Source organism: Cyprinus carpio, chromosome A8, assembly GCF_018340385.1.
Source record: "Cyprinus carpio isolate SPL01 chromosome A8, ASM1834038v1, whole genome shotgun sequence".
NCBI lineage: Eukaryota > Metazoa > Chordata > Actinopteri > Cypriniformes > Cyprinidae > Cyprinus > Cyprinus carpio.
The window spans coordinates 22,648,663-22,670,496 of NC_056579.1; the positions used below are offsets into that span (position 1 = coordinate 22,648,663).

The following is a 21,834-nucleotide window of genomic DNA, read 5'->3' on the forward strand; positions in this document are numbered from 1 at the left end:
AGTTTCCACAGTCTGTGATGATTTGGGGCGCAATGTCATCTGCTGGTGTTGGTCCATTGTGTTTTTTTGAAAACCAAAGTCACTGCACCCGTTTACCAAGAAATTTTGGAGCACTTCATGCTTCCTTCTTCTGACCAGCTTTTTGAAGATGCTGATTTCATTTTCCAGCAGGATTTGGCACCTGCCCACACTGCCAAAAGCACCAAAAGTTGGTTAAATGACCATGGTGTTGGTGTGCTTGACTGGCCAGAAAACTCACCAGACCTGAACCCCAGAGTGAATCTATGAGGTATTGTCAAGAGGAAAATGAGAAACAAGAGACCAAAAAATGCAGATGAGCTGAAGGCCACTGTCAAAGAAACCTGACCTTCCATACCACCTCGGCAGTGACACAAACTGATCACCTCCATGCCACGCCGAATTGAGGCAGTAATTAAAGAAAAAGGAGCCCCTACCAAGTATTGAGTACATGTACAGTAAATGAACATACTTTCCAGAAGGCCAACAATTCACTAAAAATGTTTTATTTTATTTTTTTATTTTTAATTGGTCTTATGAAGTATTCTAATTGGTTGAGATAGTGAATTGGTGTGTTTTTGTTAAATGTGAGCCAGAATCATCACAATTAAAAGAACCAAAGACTTAAACTACTTCAGTCTGTGTGCACTGAATTTAACACACGAGTTTCACAATTTGAGTTGAATTACTGAAATGAACTTTTCCACAACATTCTAATTTATTGATTCGTTATTTGTGTGTGTACTGTGAAAAGTTTTCACGTTTTTCTTTTTTAAATATTATTTATTATGTGTATTTTGTGTAGATAAATTTTATATTTAATGTATAAAGAAATAACGTAGCCTATTGATTGTAATGTATTAATGGAAGATTTGCATCCTTGTATGTCTGACAAAATATTTAATTTATTTAATGTAGTATTATTATTTATTATTGTTGTATATTATTATTGTAGTATCCGAGGTTGCCCATCCTGAAAAAAGAAGCACATTTCTTCAGACAAGCATGACTCGGATTTGACCGAGAGATTATCGTGAGCGGTGTTTTGGAGGTTCTGCGGTGACCCGGATGCAGCGGCGCTCTACCTCCACTCGTCTGATCCTCTTCTCAGCGACAAGGCGGTCGAAATGGATGTTGTCAACCAGGTAGGGCTTTCAATCACAGCTATTCACCTAATACATTCTGCAATCTACTGCAAACTCCTCGCACTTATTCGCGTGTAGACCAGACAGCCTGCTGTTATTTGACTGACCGACGTTGATTTTAACATCACGGATAACGGAGTTTAAATAAATAAGGTACATACCTAGATGCGTTTCGTAGACTTTCAGGGAAAAAAATAATAATAAAACAAAATAAAACACTACAGAAACCCGTTGGCAATTCGAGACATTTCTCGTGAAACCGTTAAATAGCTCTAGGATTTATGCAGTGCATTGCGACGGTGGTATTTTGTCTGCAGGATATATATTTAGTGAGAATGACGGAACTAATGCGCAACTATTTTTTAAACGGGGTGCTGTATGATTCACATAACCCAAAATTTGCTGTTCAGACAGCTCAATGTCTTTATTTTCATGATGCATAAGTGAGATGAGGCATTAAAGAACTAGATCCGTCTGCGGGCTATTTATCTGTATTTACACTGACGTCCGATTCGCTAAAGAATCGTCTTTTGAACCGGTTCTTTTTAGTGATGCAATCGAACCGATTCCCACAGAGTTCGTAAACGACTCGACTGTGTAAGGGAGAACTTTTAGTGGGAGACATAATTGAATCATAAACAATCTATATAACAAAAAAAATTAACTTAAAATGCTGCTTTTTGAGCGACGCCACAAACGATTCGGTGAACTAGCTCTTTGAGTCAAACTGTTCGAGAGAACCGATTCGCTCAAACGATTCGGACTTCAGAATACTATTTATCCAGACAGTGTTGGTCAGTTATTACATCGTAACAGAACAGGGATATCACCCACTGGGTTACTGCAGATGGCATATAGTTTGCACAGGCATTAAAGAGCAAGATGAGAGATGACATCGCGACGCCGTCGCTGCATCAGTCTGCAGCGTGCCGCATTCACTCGCGCGCTCTCTGGCCTTGCGCCCGCTGTGCGAGTCAGATATATCTGCCTTTGGCCTGTATGTGCTCGCCAGTTGCACTTTCATAAAGGAAACGTTGAGATAAGCAGCTTTGACTAATTCTAATGCTTGCAAAGTCTCCCTCTCCTCCCGCGGGCGCTCTGACGTCACCAGGGTCGGTCAGGTTGGTACAGTGTATCGAGAGAAAGGAGCCAAATGCAACATACCTGCATTGTGCATGTCCACTCAAATATGTGACAGTGTGCTCAGCAGAAGTTATAAACTGTAAACACTCTATGCATTGCACAGACAGACATATAGAGACTGTAGATAAATAGATAGATATTTAAGAAGTGCGCTTAATTCTACTGAATGTGCAATTGTAATGTACTGTACTTCAAATCCTATAAATATATTTGGAAAAAAAAAAACTACTTGAAAATAATATAATATTATTGAAAAAATAAGGTTAAGTGTATTTATAGAGAGTTCACTTTGATGGCTAAGTACACGTTTAAAATTTTGACATTAAAGTACATTTTAAGTCATTATGTTTTAATAAACTCTTGTTGTGCTATACAGAAGTAAACTTATTTTGATGCGTTGATTAATATACTAAAGCACGTGTACAGTACTTGTTTATAATTTTAACTGTAGTGTGTTATTTGATTTACATTTGAAGTTAAAATATTTTTAATGTACTAAACTGCAACTTCATGATTACAATTATGTAATTATAAATATGTTTAAATACACGACATACACGTTTCAATAGAAGTGACATTAAAGTATATTTTAGTTTAGTCAGTACATTCAGCAGCACACTTTAACCATATTTCAAAGACGATAGAAATTATTTTGAAATTACATGTAAAGTCCTATTTAAAGCCACTCTAATTGTGGTTATTATAGTTTAAATACAAATTTATACTACAGTACATTTTCATTTACTTGCAGTTAGCATGCATTTAAGTGTCTGAAAACATCAGGTCACTCTGTACTGCATATTCTTTTAAAGTATGTTATATCCATAATAAGTACTCTTTTTAAAAGGTATGCTAAAGTGTACTCAATTATGTACTCATTTTACTTATCATGGTCTTTATAGCTGTACGTTTTGTTGCTGATATTATGTATTTATTTTTTAGCTGGTCGCCACCGGGCAGTTCACAGTCTTCAAACAGCCATTAGGATTTATTAAAGTCTTACAATGGGTGAGTAACTACAGACCTTGCTAGGTGTTTTTTTTTTTTATCTTGCTATTTTTTAAAAAAAGAATGCCTTTTTCTTTTTTCTTTCCTTCATATTATTTCCTTCTACAAAACTGTAGTTTATCTTTAGATATTTGGGTTTGCAACTTTGTAAGACTGCAGTTTTACTGAAAGCACTGGTATTTTCTTACAAGAAGTGCAAATCTAAATTCTCTCAATTATAGCTGGCAGTAAACACAGCACATGCACATGGGTTGTGAACAGCTTGCGTGGGAGGCTGTGAACAGTCGCTGCTGCTTATGTAACCGGCGCTCAGAGAGGAACCTGACGCTAGTTTACAGTCACGAGGTCTAGGAAATCAAGGCTGTCCGTTATTAATCTTCTATGGTTGTAAGATTTCAAGTGCTCCGGTATCTTTCGAAAGCATGTGAGCTTACAAAAGTGTGTGTTTGTGTATGTTTGAAGTTGTAAAGTGCATTTGCCTTTAGGTGTTCCTAACTGAAGCAGCTGGATAAAATATCTGTGTATCAAAAAGAATTAAAAGAAAATCTGTGGGGATTTGAAAACAGCTAAAGCTCTCTCTGGGATTTCATGTTTTATTCCAGTACAAATGAAGTTGAGTTCACAATATCCAGTAGGTTTCTAGGAATCAAATAAGATCCTACTGGATCTGAAATTCCTATTGAATGCTTTGATTCTTGTTTTATTTTTTGGAAATTAAATTACTTTTTTTATTTATTTTTTCAATATATACTACAAATAAAGTAGTAGCCCTTGCACCTTTATTAATGCAAAATGATTGTGTGATATACTTTATCTTATTTTTTCTCAGTCCTGTTGCCTTCTAATGAATATAATCACTCAGTGCAAGTAATAACCCATTTCATTTCCTGAGACACGCAGACAGCCCAGGATAATGAAGTGTTGTGTCCATTACATCTGGTGCTTGTGCCATATTATGCCAGTGACTATTTGTGTACAGAGATTCACAGGTTGCACAGAAGTTAGGCAGTCACTGTAAATAATTACTGATATGTAATTAAATTACTATAATGTAATTAAAAATGGACTTGTTTACTTACCAGCCAGCACGTGACACACCTTCAACCTTGAAATGTGGTTGAACTAAAAGTATGTTTTTGTTTCATTGCCGGTAAAAACATTGAAACATTGTTTAATGCTAAATTGCTGTAAAAAGGTTAACAAAATGTTAATAAATCGATGCTGAAATTGTAATTCTGCCACGCTGAAAAGCAAGACGTTGACAGTGTTGTGAATCAACAAGCTAAATTCAGCAGTGAAACAATTCTGATCCATGTCATTGATCCATTTTGTGTATTTGTGTACTCCAAATGGATAGTTTACCCAAATGTTATCATCATTTACTCACCCTCACGCTGTTCCAAACCTGAATGAATTTCTTGATTCCGTGGAACACAAAAGATTTACAAAATGTTCACTTGTTCACAAAATATATAAAAAATGTCAGTAACAATGAAAGTGCATTTAATGCTTATTAGAGTGCACTCCAATAGCTTAGTAACAAAGGATATGCATAGGAAGTGTACATCCAACAAAAATGTAGGGTGGGATTTAATTTGGTCCATCGGAAATTGATTGGATCGTTGGATCATTGTCCTTTGCTTTAGAGCAGAAGAGTCGGGTTCCAGAACTTATAAACCTTTACAGACAGACCCACTGTGAGGTTGATAATCGATGGTATTTGCTTCTGTAACTGTCAGACCACATTTTTTCAGCTTACTTTTTTTAATAATCGTGAACCGAAATTCATGGTGAAATACCACATTACCCATGATGCTGTGCAGAATATTCCACCAATCAGAAAGTTGCAGCAAAGTGCACCAAAAGTTATCTTTAGTTCCGCCTACTGCCATGAAGCACTGCAAATGAGTCAGTCTTTTTATGCTATCAAAATACTTTAATATTTGTGTGTGTGTGTGTGTGTGTGTGTGTGTGTATATATATATATATATATATATATATATAAAACTTTTGGTCTGACACACACACACACACACACACAAACACACACATATATATATATATATATATATATATATATATATATATATATATACATATACTATGTAAACAAAAACCTTTATTTTGGATGTGGTTAATCGCGATTAATCGTTGCCCAGCACTATATATATATATATACACACACACAGACACGAACACACACACATTTTACAATTAAGTTAACATATGTTATTTTACTTTGTAGATGCTTGATTTTGGGTCGTGGCTGATAATGCTTTAACAAAGACTTTTTATGTCCCTATGGGAAAAATGAACAGAAACAATACTTCCAGAACCAGCGCTGCTGAAAAAGTGGGCAGGCACTAATGCACTCTATTGGTGCAATCTTATAGAATTGACAGGTTGCTGCATGCCACTAAACATGTCATCAAGAGAAGAGAAGAGATGTGGAGGGCACATGAATAAAAATAAAATAATGATATGCAGTGACGTGCACAGACATTTTGAGGGGCAGGGGCTCAAGTGGAAAAAAAGGCACTTCTCATATTTATTTCAATTTATTTCTAAACAAAACGTTAAATATATTAACACAACTCTGAAATACCAATTTATTTTAATTCCCTCACACTCACCCAATTGTTTCATGTTGTTTCATTTTTCAACAGATGTCTACAAAATAATCAGTTCACAGTGTTGTATAATTACATTACTGCACACGTTTCTCCATTAAGTTAGCCTGTATGCCCATGATATATTGTCTTAGCTACACTTTGGCTAACTTATTACATGGTAGCTGAGTCATGGCTGTTAGCAAGACATTTTTTGAACTATATTTGCCTTAGTCTGTTGTTCATCACCACTCACCTCCACACCAAGACAAACACAACTGGACAGGGAGGGAGGGTTCACTTCTGCGGCTCTCTGTCTGTCTGTGATGTGCCGATCAATGTGTGCTACACTGCTGTGCTGCACGGAGACACGGAGGGGAGAAAGGCATCGGAACTCAACAGAGCTCAACATTTCCCGCCCCGTGACCAGATATTTAGTTTCTTTATTTGTTTGAGCAAGAAAGCTGTGCGCAAACAGAAACACACACATATATACATAGATTAATTTCTTAATATTTAAAAAAAAAAAAAAAAAAAAAAAACTCCCCAGAAAAAAGGGCACTTTCTCTCGAGGAAGAAAAAGGCAGGTGCTCAAGCGCCCTTTGATGTCTATGTGTGCACGTGCCTGATGATATGATATGCATGGATAAACCATGTGTAATGAATCCCATAAGAGAATAAGAATTGTGAATTTTGATTTCATCATGACTTTAAATAAATTGCATGCAGAGTGCTACTTGTGTCATGTAGAGTCTCTGTCTGTATAGACAGAGTGATCCAGATCAGTCCTTTTGTCCGTGATTGTTTGGATGCTGCTAGTGTAGGACGTGAGGCAGCTCACTAGGTTTGAGAACAGAGCTTATGTGTGTGTTTGTGTGTTTGTGTGTAAATGTGTGCGCAGAGTGACATGTAGTAGATCGGCACAGCGTGTGTAGTGACAGATGGTGAAGCACCTCGGTAAGATTAATAGCCGGATTGTCTATTCAATCGGATCTTCCTGCAGTGAAGGGAGGGTGTGGTAAAAATACTCCGACCAACTAATCTGTGTGTGTGTGTGTGTGTGTGTGTGTGTGTGTGTGTGTGTGTGTGTGTGTGAGCATGTGCCTGCACCATTGTGACGTTGTGCTAATGCTAGATGTTCTGTAATTACTGCTTAAATTCCAATCCATTCACTAACATTATTGTGACAGTTTCTTAATGCCTCATGTTTGTCACCTCATCTCATTTGCTAAGTATCATCCATGACAACAGGTGCAACACTTTGCACTAGTATGCTTGTGTCAGCAGTGCATCTGATTGGGTAGCAGAGGAAAGGGTGAGAACCGTCAGTGGTGTGATATGGCAGATGGTCAATCATATCATAAAACCACTCTATAATTTACTGTATCACTCTGTATTTTCTCTCTATTTTATATTTTAAAATATAACTCCTTTCTTTTTCTTGATATATTTAATTAGAATTTTACAAGTGAAATGTCTGAAACCATATTTTTATTAAATATATGATTTCAATATTCAAAATCAGGGTCAGTAAGATTTTTAAATACTTTTACTCAGCAAAGATACATTAAAATTGTTTAAAAGTGACAGCAAATACTTTTAAAATGTTACAAAAGATTTCTGTTTCAGATAAATGCTGTTCTTTTGTACTTTCTCTTCATCAGAGAATCTTGAAATTATTGATAATTTCCACAAAAATATGAAGGAGCATAACTGTTTCCAACATTTATGATAATAAATGTTTCTTGAGCAGCAAATCAGCATATTAGATTGGTTTCTGAATGATTATGTGACACTGAAGACTGGAGAAATGATGCAGCTTTGCCATAATTTTCAGCCATACACTATATATAGAGTATATGTGGAAATATTTGTTAAATTCAGTTTTGATCACAGGAATGAAACTTTTACTCATTCACATATGAACAAATATTCAAATAGAAAACAGTCATTTTAAATTGTAATAATATTTCACATTATTATTGTTTTAATGTATTGTTAATGCAGCCTTGGTGAGTGTAAGAAATTTTTTTCTTTCAAAAACATAAAAAATCTTACATACACCAAACTTTTGATGGATAGTGTGTATCATTTTGAAGAATTTACATTTCCTATCCGGCTTGCATTGTGCTAAGCTAATAAGCTTAGCTGTCTTGCATGACATTTCCTATTATTATCAATGTTGAAAAGAGTTACAGCATCCATTTCAGCAGTTCAAAAACTGCTTCATATTGGAAACTGTGATAAATTTTTTCTAGGATTCTTTGATGTATAGAAAGTTCAAAAGAACAGCATTTATTTGAAATATTAAACTTTTCTAACATTATAAAATAATGTCTTTACTGCCTCAATTCAAGAGATATCAATTTAAAGAGATAGTTCACCCAAAAATAAAAATGATGTCATTAATTCCTCACCCTCGCGTCGTTCCGAACCTGTAAGACCTTCGTTCATCTTTGGAACACAAATTAAGATATTTTTGATGAAATCCAAGAGCTTTCTGACCCTGCATAGACAGCAAGGGAACTACCACATTCAAGATCCAGAAAGGTAGTAAGGACATCGATAAAATAGTCCATGTGACATCAGTGGTTCAACCTTAATGTTATGAAGCTACGAGAATACCACAATGCATGCGTGTGTATTCCTCTGCTTAGAAACAAGCCGCACTGCATGCATGTTCTGCGTCAGAATGCCGGCTCCTGCGTCAGCAGCATCATCACACGCATGTGTCGTAGTACTCTTGTGAATGTGCATCTAAGACTGACACGGAAGAGAAGAAATAGTTGAATAAAGTCATTATTTTTGCTTTCTTTGCACACAGAAAGTATTCTCGTAGCTTCATAATAGAGATGCACCGATGTATCGGCTGCCGATATTTATCGGCCAACTTTTCCTCAATTTACAACCATCGGCATATCGGCTATATAAGGAAAAAGGCCGATATAACAAACCGATGGTTTATTTAATTAACTGCATAAAGGTACTGAGCTGTATAGGCCTAATGTCTGTTCCATAATTCTAGCGCTGCTGCCTGCACTTTAATGCTAATCAAATTACAAAAGACAAAGGAGATCTCATACATATTTAAACTTTCAAAAAATATTAAAATGTATACAAAAACAAATTAGAAGATTAATAATAAAGTCTGTTACAATAAAGGATTATAATTAGTTGAATTTATATAGTGAGGTGTTATTTTACATTTGTTTACTTTATTTCTGTACCTGAAAACTGTTAAACCTACATAAAAATCACTGTTTATTTAATATGTATCTTTGTTCTGTTGTATTTATGTACTGTAGGCCTGCTAAATGTTAAATGGATCCAACCCATGTTCATTTGGTGTTGCAGCAATAAAACTGCTAGTATAATTTAATGCAGGTGATTTTGAACTTTGCTGATTTAAAACATGATCAAAACACTATCTACTTTGATGCCAAAATTTCAAATAAGAGAGGAAGTGACAAATATCGGTATCGGAATCAGCCAATAAGTGTTTGTTCAAATCAGTATCGGCCCCAAAAAATTCTATCGGTGCATCCCTACTTCATAACATTAAGGTTGAACCACTGATGTCACATGGACTATTTTATCGATGTCCTTACTACCTTTCTGGATCTTGAACGTGGTAGTTCCCTGTCTATGGAGGGTCAGAAAGCTCTTGGATTTCATCAAAAATGTCTTAATTTATGTTCTGAAGATGAACGAAGGTCTCACGGGTTCGAAACAACATGAGGGTGAGGAATTAATGACAGAATTTTCATTTTAGGGTGAACTATCCCTTTAATGCATCCTTGTTAAATAGAAGTATTCATTTCTGTCTTTTTTTAACTTACTCTAAACTTTTGAATGGTATTGTATTTTTTTTTTTTTATTGATATAATTTTTTTTTTGGTTTTTTTTTTTTTTTTTTAAAAATAATTAGTAAGAATGTTTGTTTTCAGCACTGACAATAGTAAACACTGAAGACTGGAGGAATGATGCTGAAAATTCAGCTTTTTCAGCCATACACTATATATAGAGTACATATGGAAATATTTTTCATATATATAGAATTTGCCATCTTTTCTCCATTTGACATTTTTCGAAATATGAGCTATAATGCAGTGTGACAGATCATTATATATTAGAACAGTATGAGCTATAATGCAGTGTGTATGGTCATTGTTTGTTGGAACAAGGAAATTTATGAACAAGGTAGAGAAGACAACTCTTCTACCAGCCACCTGGAGATCTCCTCTCCTGTCCAGCACTCCACAGAGAATCACACAGACTTTCAGCACAGTCTAGAAGATTGGTTTATTTAACAAGTTCCAAGGAAAACTATGCACAGAAAAAAACTTCAGGAGGGGACCAGGCCAAAACAACAAACATAACAGATCTAACTTACAAGAGGGGTACTTTCTAATCTCTCAAAATAAAATTCAAAATAAACAACAAAAGTCTTACCTTACTCCCTTTCTAACCAAAAACAGGTGAAAACATGGACAATAAAAGAAATGGCATCCTCCTCCCTACTGCTCCAAAAATAAACATTCAACTTAAGGGTCACCTTAGGAGTTTACTGGTGTACAACAACTCTACAGAGTTTCAAATTGTATACCCCAACAACAACGCAAACAGACAATCAACACACTACGGTCTGGGGCAGGCAAAGAAGTCTCCAGCAACAGCAGAGGCCAAGAAGGGCACCACTTCAGATGAAGTCTCCAGCTTTATCCACAAGCTCTCCCTCCAGCAGCCAATCAGAGCAACCAAGTGATTGATGACAACTAGGACCAGCTGATCTTCATTACGCTTTTACACAGAAGAGAGAGAGAGAGAGAGAGACAGAAAACAAAAAACTGCAAAGACAAACTGAAATCAACATATCAGCAATAATCAAATCCCGCACAGATAACACAAAATACAACAACAAAATTACGCCTAGGGACGTAACATCATTATATGATAAAACATAATATAACGAAAAGATTACGCCTCGAACTATAATATTACATTGATTTATACTGCTGCTTGTACAAACACAGTGAAAGATATTTATTATAATAATCTATTGTACATGAGCATTTTTAGGACACCTGTTTTAATGCTAGCTGCCATTCTACACATGTATTCAGTGTAACTGACTCTCTTTCTCCTTCTCAGTTCTTTGCCATCTTCGCGTTCGCCACCTGTGGCGGTTACTCTGGAGAGTTACGTCTGAGCGTGGAGTGTAAGAACCGCACAGAGAGTGACCTGAACATTGAGGTTGAGTTTGGCTACCCGTTCAGGTCAGTGTCCCACTGCCATTCCTGTCCAATCAGATCCAGATCTGGATGCAAATATTTAGATTATATAAGCAAATAAAAAAATAAATATATAAGAAATAATGGTTCGAAACACACCTTTAATTTAATTTTATTTAGTTATTTTTGCAAAAACAACACTAAAAAAGGTCATTCAACTCTTAAGTATTCTTAAGAGTATATTTAGAATTCATGCAACTATGGCTGCATTTACACTGCAAGTCTTAATGCACAGATCCAATCTTTTGACCATATACGATTTTTTTGACCTGTATGTTTACATTCACTTTTAGACATGACTAGTAACTGATATCTGTGTTTACATGATTCCCACCCAAAATGATAGTCAGTGATCACTTTACTATGCATATGGTAGACCCTCGGGTTTTGAATGGCCGTGCTATTAAAATAATTTATATAATTCATGTCAAGTGGCCATTATTATTTGCCAGCATGGACACAGCTGTCATGGATGTTCTGCAGCACAAAATCTGAATGAACGGATAAATAATGGAAAATAACGGTAATTTTCATTTGTTAGGCTATTTTATCTTCAGCACGTTAGAAGTGGAATTCTTTAGTGAAATAAAGTATTGGCAAGATGAAATAATTTAAATGAATTCTAATGAATTAGGGAGAGAAGAGAGAGAGAGCGAGAGAGAGAGAGAGAGAGAGCTAGTGTGAAGCTTGCGAAAAAGAAAATGATCACATAATTGCTAAGAAATATTATGTAGCTTTAAGTAGCAAAGCTGTTGTATTTATAAAGTTCACGGGGCAGGGCTTGAAAACCAGCTCCTGAATGTGCAAAGTCCATGCATGTCTGGCAAACGTGTCGCCTTCGCATTGGGAGTTCTGCAGGGAATCAGATATGAGTGTTTAGACATAGGTTGGATGTCCAGATATCGGATATGTGTCTGATTTAAAACCACATTTAGAAAGTGGTTCAGATCGGTTTCGAAAAAAATAAAAAAAATCAGATTTTTGTGCCAGTGTAAATGCAGCCTATTTCACACTTTAGACCAAACTATCAGTGAGAGGAACGGTACACCTGATCAGAATGAATGTATCTCTAGAGAAATTTTAATGGAATAGTTCTGTAACAGAGAAGTGCGGCAACGGAGTTGGGGATCCAAATGCAGGCTTTATATGAAAGAGCGTGGACAAGGTCAAACACCAGAAAACAACAATTCCCAAAGGCAAGACAAAATGAGTAATCTTGATAACAGGCACTGGTCAGGGCAGGCAGCAACAAGTTAACAAGCATAACAAGTTCACCCAAAAATTAAAATTAGTTGACAATTTATTCACTCAAGGCAATCCAAGATGTAGATGAGTTTGTTTCTTCATGAGAACAGATTTGGAGAGCATTACATCACTTGCATCACATTACATCAGAATTTATCATTACATCACTTTCTCACTAATAGATCCTCTGTATTGAATGTGTGGTGAATGGGTGCCATTATAATGAGATGATAAAAAGATGATAGTGATTATTGAGTTGCTGTGAATCACTCCAGTCCATCAGTTAATGTCTTGTGAAGTGAAAAGCTTCATGTTTGTAAGAAACAAATCCATCATTAATGTGTTTTAACTTTAAACCATTGCTTCTGGCCAAAATACAAGTCCATTATCCATAATAACGCTTCCTCCAGTGAAAAAGGCCATACCCTATTGAAAAAAAAACAACCTACTCCAAAGAATTAAATTACAAATGATAGCCATCAAAAGAAATACGGGACATACACATAATAACTGCAGAAATACTGGCAGGGAAAACACTTCTCTGGTTAGTCAGAGCATTCGTGGTACACACAGCTGTTAAGCTGCAGGCGCCACTGCTTAAGAAGGGTTTAAATTGTCTTTTTTAAAAACTCATTCAAATGAATTAGCTTGAATGAACATGCACACACACTCTCATACTCTGGTCAACGAATACAACTTCTGACAGACATTAACCAGAAGTCTTTCTCCACAGACTGCACCAGGTATGGTTTGATGCTCCTACGTGTAAAGGGCCGGAGCCTGAACGTCTGTTTCTGGTGGGAGACCACTCTTCCTCTGCTGAGTTCTTTGTCACCATTGGTGTCTTTTCCTTCCTTTATTCAATGGCAGCCATTTCTGTGTACATCTTCCTCCTGGAGAAATACCGTGAGGGAAACAGAGGAGCTCAGGCTGTGAGTCTTCTTGCAGTCAACATCCTGTGAAGCACAATTGTTATGTATCTTAATGTTATTCATTAATTGGTTAATTATTAGTTAATTGTTAGTTCATGTTAGCTCAGGTCCATGAAAGGAATAGTTCACCCAAAAATGAAATTTGCTGAAAATTTACTCACTCTCGGGCCATTCAAGATGTAGATGAGTTTGTTTCTCCATGGGAACAGATTTGGAGAAATGTAGCATTACATCACTTGCTCAACAATGAATGCTCTGCAGTGAATGGGTGCCGTCAGAATGAGAGTCCAAACAGCTGATAAAACATCACAAGTAATCCACACCACTCCAGTCCATCAGCTAATGACTTGTGAAGTGAAAAGCGGCATGTTTGTAAGAAACAAATCCAAAGTTTTTCACTTCACAAAATACGGTTTTTATCAGCTGTTTGGACTCTCATTCTGACGGCACCCATTCACTGCAAAGGATCCGTTGGTGAGCAAGTGATGCAATGCTACATTTCCTCAAATCTGATGAAGATACAAACACATCTACATCTTGGATGTTTTATCAACACTGTTGCACTTAAAATATAATGTTATGAGACTGAAGATCAGTGTAGATGTCTAACAGCCTTAACTAACAAATGGCATTGCACCCACCACATTATTTACAGTCAGTATTCTTACGTTTGTGCCAAGCATAATATTTTTCCTTTAATAGAGTGATCACTATGACTTTAAGGCATATTAATTATGGAAAGCTAATGAGCTTGATGAAAGTGCAAACAGAGTGAAATACTGGAACTGTAAGAAAACCTTGCCTCTGTTTGAGCCTTGCAGTAAAAAATGATGTCTTGTCTTTCTCTTTACATTTTATGTCAGAAAGATTATTTTTAAAGGGGAAAATGTGACAGTATAACAGGATGGCAGTGAAAGCTTAATTATTTTTAATTAATTGAATCTTATGTAACCCATTAAAATGCAATGATGATGTGTATTCCAATAATTTATCAATTACAAAATCTGAAATATAATTGTGTTTTTGACGTTCTACAGGATTTTGTGGTGACAGCTATTTTTACCTTTATGTGGTTGGTGAGTTCAGCGGCGTGGGCCAAAGGTCTCTCAGATGTGAAGAGTGCCACTGACCCTGATGAGATCATCGACCTCATCCCTGCGTGTGACCACGAGGAAAACCGCTGCGAAGAAATCCATGAGCCCGTGGTGTCCGGCCTAAACACATCTGTGGTGGGTTCAGACACTTTAACCCTCTCATGATGCACATATATTAAATGTGTTTCTGGAATTTCACGATGACACGTGGGCAGTTGAGACCGGTTCAGCATTATGTGGAATGACGAGATGATGTGACTCCTTGATGAGCCCTGCTATATACAAACCCAGCCAGAATGTTACCAAACTTCAATGCAGAAATGTGGTTAAAATAATGTAAGCTGTTGTTTCATTTAACATTTCATGCTAAATGGTTCTAAAAAGGATAAAAAATACTTACCTGTATAAATCAATGATGGAATTTTAATTCAGCCATGATAAAAAGACGTTAAAACAATGTTGCATTATCAACATTAATTCGATTTGCAAAATTCAACAGTGAACAGAGTTGTTATTGTTAACTTAAACTAAAACAATTAAAAATTGTTAAAGTTAATAGAAATAAAGCTAAAAGATATTATAAATATTGAAAAACTATATTATAAATAATGAAAAACTTTTAAAAAATAAACAAATTAGAAAAGCTGCCTTGGCACCTAAATGAAATAAAATAAGTTTAGGTAAAGTAAATTTACTAAAACTAAAACTGAAAGAAAAAAAAAATTATATATAGATATATATATATATATATATATATATATATATATATATATTAAACTAATAAAAATGACAAAATCACATTCAAAAATGTACAAAATTTAAACTAAAAACAAAATTCAAACTGAAAGTATAAAAATTTAAGTTAATAAATACTATAGTAGTATATAAATAATGCTAGTTAATAATAAGTTAACAGACAGTGATTCAATCTTGATCCATGACATTGATTAATCTGTTGATTAAACATTGAAATGCAAGCTAGCAATGTTTTGTCCCTCCACAATGTTAATTTTTAATGGCAAGGAAACCAGTCAAAATATCAAAATAGATTTTTATTTTTAGATTTTTTATCTGCAATGAATCTTATTTGTGATCAGACTTTAAAAAGTCATGGCCAGTTATACAGATTACCAATACTACTAGGGCAATGCCTGCTAGAACTAAAAATAGTTTAAATCACGTCCAGTGATAAAATCAGTGTGAACCACACTTGGTTAGTCACGTTTAGTCTTATCAGGTGAAACAGGATGTAGATATATTTGGGTACACAAATGAATGCATATGTGCAAATAACTATTTGGCTGATTTCTGTGTTTCCCGCAGGCGTTTGGCTTCTGTAATGTGGTGCTGTGGGCAGGAAACCTGTGGTTTGTCTTAAAGGAAACCGGCTGGGTTGCAGCCTTTGCCGGCACTTACATGCCCTCAGGAGAGAAGCAGCCAGCACCAGACTCCTTCGGCCAAGGTGGGCATTACAGTCACAGTCCATAAGTTAATGTCAGCAAGTTTTTTTGTAGCTGTTATAAACATTTATGATGAAGTTAAGTTAGTTTATGACAGTCAAAACTTAACTATATTCTCCTTTAAATGTATTTTTCTAGGCTATGGACAAGAGGTCATGGCCAGGACCCTTACGCGAGCTCTCAGAGCGGGTACCAGCCCGACTACAGCCAGCAGGGCGGTGGATACGAAGGCGGAGGGTACAACCAGTATGGTCAGGGTGAGCCCACCTCCTTCTCCAATGAGATGTGAGCTCAAGCTCTGCACTGGTGAGTGAACAAGCCCTGAAACCGAACATGACACATGTAAAATTCTGTTTAAAAAAAAAAAAAAAAAAAAAAATCACCATGTATTTGTTATTTTCTTAATGATAGCAGTGCTCAATCTCCATGAACTCCACAAGTTTGTGTTGATCATGATGATCATGTTCTCTAGCTTTTAATGAATCTTGTGCATCAGTGGAATCAAGAACATCTGATTGTTTGTAAAAAGATTCACACCATCAGTAACACAAATTTACTTATTTTATTAGTTACAGAAAAAATATGCACAATCAGAGTTTTTTTTTCTTCTTGTATTCATTTGAAATCGTTTTAAATTATAACTTTTTTTAATAATTGTATTGAATATTTTTTAAACAAAAAAAGTCACAGATTTTCAAAGTCAGAGTTTTTTTTTCTTCTATTGCTCCCTACACACACACACACACACACACACACACACACACACACATATATATATATATATATAGCCCAAGGGCCCTTGCTTGGACCCAGTCCTATTGTTAATCCGGCCCTGTATAGCACTTTATTCAATACAGATCGTGTCAAAGCAGCTTTACAGTGTCAAACGGGAAAATAGTTTGCCAGTAATGCAAGAGGACAATAACAAACAGTCAATTTTTCAGTTAAGGTCAGTTCACTGATGACATATAAATGTTTTTAGGTTTACAATCAACATTTTTAAAGGGGTAATATTTTAAATTTTACACTACTATTCAAAGTTTGGGGTCAGTTTTTTTTTTATGTTTTTGAAAGATGAATAGCTGAATTTTCAGCATCATTACTCAAGACACAGTATTCTTCAGAAATCATTCTAATATGCTGATTTGCTGCTCAATAAATATTTATGATTATTACCACTGGTGAAAACACTTGTGCTGCTTCATTATTTTTGTTGAAATTGTGATACATTTCCTCAGGATTTTTAATGAACAGAAAGTTCAAAAGAACTGTGTTTATTTGAAACCGAAATCTTTTGTAACATTATAAAAGTCTTTACTGACACTTTTGATCAGTTTAATGCATCTAATTGCCTTTAATACATTTTACTGATCACAAACTTTTGAATGACAATGTTTATATTTGTGATTTGTGTCTATTTATACATTTACATTTACATTTAATCATTAAGCAGAAGATTTTATCCAAAGTGACTAACAATTGAGGAGAACAATGGAAGCAATCAGACCACAGAGAGAGCAACAGTATACAAGTGATGTGTCAAGTCTCAGTTAGTCTAGCACAGTACACATAGCAAGTTCTTTTTTTTTACTATAAATTAGAAAAAAAAAAATTAGAACAGAAAAGAATAGAATAGTATTAATTATGTTATTATTATTAAATATTATTAATTATAGTATTAAGTGGTCAGGTGCTGAAGAAAAAGATGTGTCTTTAGATGTTTTTTGAAAATAGCTTAAGACTCGGCTGCTCGAATTGAGAAAGGCAAGTCGTTCCACCAGCTGGGAACAGTTCAGGAAAAGGTCTGTGAGAGTGATTTTGTGCATCTCTGGGACGGCACCATGAGGCGTTCACTTGCAGAACGCAAGATTCTGGAGGGTGCATAAGTCTGATCAAGTGAGTTTAGGTATATTGGAGAAGAGTTAGTAGTTGTCTTGTAGGCAAACATCAGTATCTTGAATCTGATGTGAGCGGCTATTATCAGCCAGTGCAAACTGATGAAGGATGTGGGCTTTCTTTGACTCATTGAAGACCACTCTCGCTGCTGCATTCTGTATCAGTTGCAGAGGCTTGATGGTACATGCCGGAAGGCCCCCCAAGAGCATTGCATTACAATAGTGCAGTCTGGAGAGCAAGAGCTTGGACAAGGAGTTGTGTGGCCAACTCTGATAGGAAGGGTCTAATCTTCCTAATGTCGTATAAGGCAAATCTACAGGACTGGGCCGTTATAGCAATAGGGTCTGTGAAGCTTAACTGATCATCAAACACAACTCCCAAGGTTCCTGGCTGTCCTGGAAGGAGTTGTGGTTGATGAACCTAGCTGTATAGAGAAGTTGTGATGAAGTTCTGTGTTGGATGAGACCACGAGCAGTTCTGTCTTAGCAAGGTTGAGTTGAAGGTCCTGGAATGGGTTGTGGTAGGTTGCAATGCGAACAGCTCCCGTCAGGATCATCAGGTTGGAATGAGAAGTAGAGTTGAGTGTAATCAGCATAGGAATGATAGAAAAAGCCATATTTCTGAATGACAGATCCTAATGACGTCATGTAAATGGAGAAGAGAAGTGGTCCAAGCACTGAGCCCTGAGGAACCCCAGTAGCAAGAAGTTGTGACTTAGAAACCTCCACCTTCATGAGGGTGGAGAGGAGGATCTGGTGGTTAACTGTGTCAAAAGCAGCAGACAGATCCAGCAATATGAAAACTGAGGATTTGGATGCTGCTCTTGCCAGTCTCAAGGCTTCAGTAATCAAGAGCAAGGCAGTCTCAGTTGAGTGGCTGCCTTTATAGCCAGATTGGTTGTTGTCCAGGACGTTGTTCTGTGCGAGAAACATAGAGAGTTGGTTGAACACAACCCGCTCAAGTGTCTTTGCAATGAATGGAAGAAGGGATTGGCTGTCTGTAGGTTTTTTTAAAAGTGCTGGATGTTATAGAGAGGTGTTTTTAAACAGTGGGGTTTTACTCAAGGCCTGCTTAAATGCTGTGGGAAATGTACCCAGTGTGAAGAGAGGTGTTCATAATTTGAGTCACTCGTGAGCGCAAGTATAACTGAAGAGCACGAAATGGCCTGAAGAAGCCGTGGTGAAAGTGAAGGGGATAAGTGAAATGGCCTGAAGAAGGTAGTGGGATGATTGGAAAGGATACGTTTGGAAACATCTGCCTCCGAGAGTGAAGAGAAGGAGGAGAGAGAAGAGAAGGTTTTGAAAAGTGTACGAGAGTCAGAGCAATTGTTAATTTTGTTGTGATAGTATGTCGATTTGGCAGTGGAGACATTTGCAGAGAAGGAAGAGAGGAGTGACTGAAACAAACTAAGGTCAGTAGAGTTTTTTGATTTACGCCACTTCCTCTCTGCAGCCCTGAGCCTAGAGCAAAGTTTACAGAGAACATAGGAAAGCCAGGGGCCAAAGGGGGTGGTGCGTGCTGGTCTGGATGAAAGAGGGCAAAAGTTGTCTAAGTAAGATGTTAGAGTGGAGCAAAGTGTGTTAGTGTCCAGTGCTAAAACCTGAGAGGGCGAAGGAAGTGAAGATGAAACCATAGAAGATAGGCGAGATGAGTGTAAGCGTAGGTTACGCTGAATGGTGACCTTTGGAGGAGTGTGTGTTGTGTCAGGAGTCAGTTTGAGGTTAAAGTGATGAGGATGAGAGATAAAGAGAATGTGGTCTGAGGTGTGCAACAGAGTAACTTACGTGTGGACAGTGGATCAGTAGCATGTGTAGATAAAGTCCAATTGGTTACCTGATTTGCGGGTAGCCATAGTAGACACTCGCTTGAGGTAAAATGAGGCAAGCAGAGTGTTGAAGTCAGCAGCCTGGGGTTTTATTGGTGGAATTCAACGAGTAGTACCTCAGGGAAGTTTGAGAGTAGCACATCCAACTCCTCCAAGAAATTACCCAGTTGACCTGGGGGCCGATACACAACTACAGAGTGGATTTTAACAGGGTGGGCAATAGTAATTGTAAAAGAATAAAACTTTGTTGTTTTGCTGGTTTATATTTGGCTTCTAAGGGAATGTCCAGTATGCTAAACCTAAGACTGTACAGTAGAATGGCCAAGTAGTGTCACTCGTATAGTTTTGAATGGGGGAAAATGCAAAGCTCAATATGGCTGCTCTATCGAACAAAGGCCCGCCTTCGGAGTAAAAGAACCAATCGCTAATCGGTAAAGTCAGCTGTAGCTGCCGTTAGAAGTCCCGGTTGCTATAGAAACAGCATTCGGAGATGTGCGCTTAGGACTTCGCATGCACACTGGCTGGTCTAGCCTGAAAAATAAGCTTTTTTAATGCATTAGAAACAACATTTATGAGACTTGTCAGATTTCATTGGTCATTTCAAATATGAAATTTAATCTTAAACTTGGTTTATTTTATGTTTTTTAATTTTAAAAATTGGTGGGTTTTGTGTTTGCACATTTAGAGAGATTTAGGAGATGGATTTGCATGCCAAGAGACATTTGAAATTTGGTTACACGACTTGCCTTAGAGGGACTTTGGCTGAACTTACATTGCGCATAGTACACATGCTGCATACTGCAAAAATAAAATATGCCATGTACATAGCCACATGGTTTTTAAAATACATTTTACCTGTTTATATATTTTTGTTTAAACTTTTTTACACATTTTCATGGATAAAAATTGTAAACATTTAAACATGTGTCTTCTTTATAGATCACAGCAAGAGGACAGTCATGTGATCAGCCAGCATGGAAATACTAGCTATGTTTCCTCTCTTTTCAGTCTTTCTGTATGAGCAGTGGGTTTAAAGGGAAGGGGTGGGTGAGGGCTAAAGCACATTTAAGAAATGTTAGCAGGGTTGTTACTAAATCATAGCCAGGAGAAAATGCTTTGGACCCAAGAGGAAGTGAGGATCCTGATTTCAACATACTGTCTGTCACATTGAATCCAGCAGGAGATCATCTGTCCTATTGTGATGAGTAAAAACTTGAATATGCTACCAAAAAATGAATGAAACCTATGATATATATATATATGTATATGCTACATACGGGGAGCTGTTTGAATTAATTATATGAATTATATTAATATTATAATAAATGTGTTTGTCTGTGTGATGTAAATCTGAATTATATTTAAATAGATATGCTGTATTGTGAATTTAACTGTCGCTTGTGTGTGTGTGTGTGTGTGTGTGTGTGTGTGTGTGTGTGTGTGTGTGTGTGTGATATTAATATTATAATAAATGTGTTTGTCTGTTTTTTGTTTATTTTAGTTGTGTTTAAATTTTTTTATATATTATCCTCCTTCATCATTCAACCCACAGTACTGACCTTAAACCTCCTATTTAATGTTTTTCTTTTTTTATTTGTGTGAAACTTTCTTTTAAGGTTTATGAGAGCGCAAAGATTAAATAGTATAACAGTTATGTGTCAGTCACTACTAAAAGTGTTAACAAAAGTCAGTAGTCTTAGTTAAAACTGGTAGGGAGAGAAACTGAGTAACACTAGAAAAAAACTAAAGAACAAAGTGAAACAGGAAGTACAGATGTACATGCACGAGATTTATTTCCTTTTATTTTTTGGTTAATTGTCCAAATCTTTAATCTAAAGCACATATGTATTGTTGATGCTATTAAATGACTTGTACAATATATCGTCATGGGTGCTTCAGTACTTGATGTTTGGTTTTTCTAGTGCTGTGAATCTCCACTGATGCTCTTATTCAGACAACCAATGATATTCTTCCTGAAAATTCATTTCCATGTGTTTTGGCTTTTTGTTCAGATTGAAATTGATATTTTAATGCTGTCTCTGTCTCTCTGCCTGTATGTGCAGGTCCATAGCTTTATTTCTCTCCCTCATTATATTATCTGATAATGCAAAATAAAATAATGTTAGAGAATGATGAGTGATGACATTAATGCTCCAGTGTGTTTGTTT

General features: G+C 36.3%; 1 protein-coding gene across 1 annotated transcript; it reads left to right on the forward strand.

Moving 5' to 3' along the window:
• The first annotated feature begins 1,012 nt into the window (after positions 1-1,012).
• On the forward strand, positions 1,013-21,114 carry sypb (synaptophysin b). The gene is given in 9 exon segments (XM_042762833.1): positions 1,013-1,163; positions 3,249-3,314; positions 11,075-11,199; positions 13,193-13,391; positions 14,429-14,620; positions 15,809-15,947; positions 16,084-16,092; positions 16,095-16,251; positions 20,606-21,114. Coding segments are annotated over 8 exon segments (888 nt in total). The 5' UTR covers positions 1,013-1,145; the 3' UTR covers positions 16,235-16,251; positions 20,606-21,114.
• The last annotated feature ends 720 nt before the right edge of the window (positions 21,115-21,834 follow it).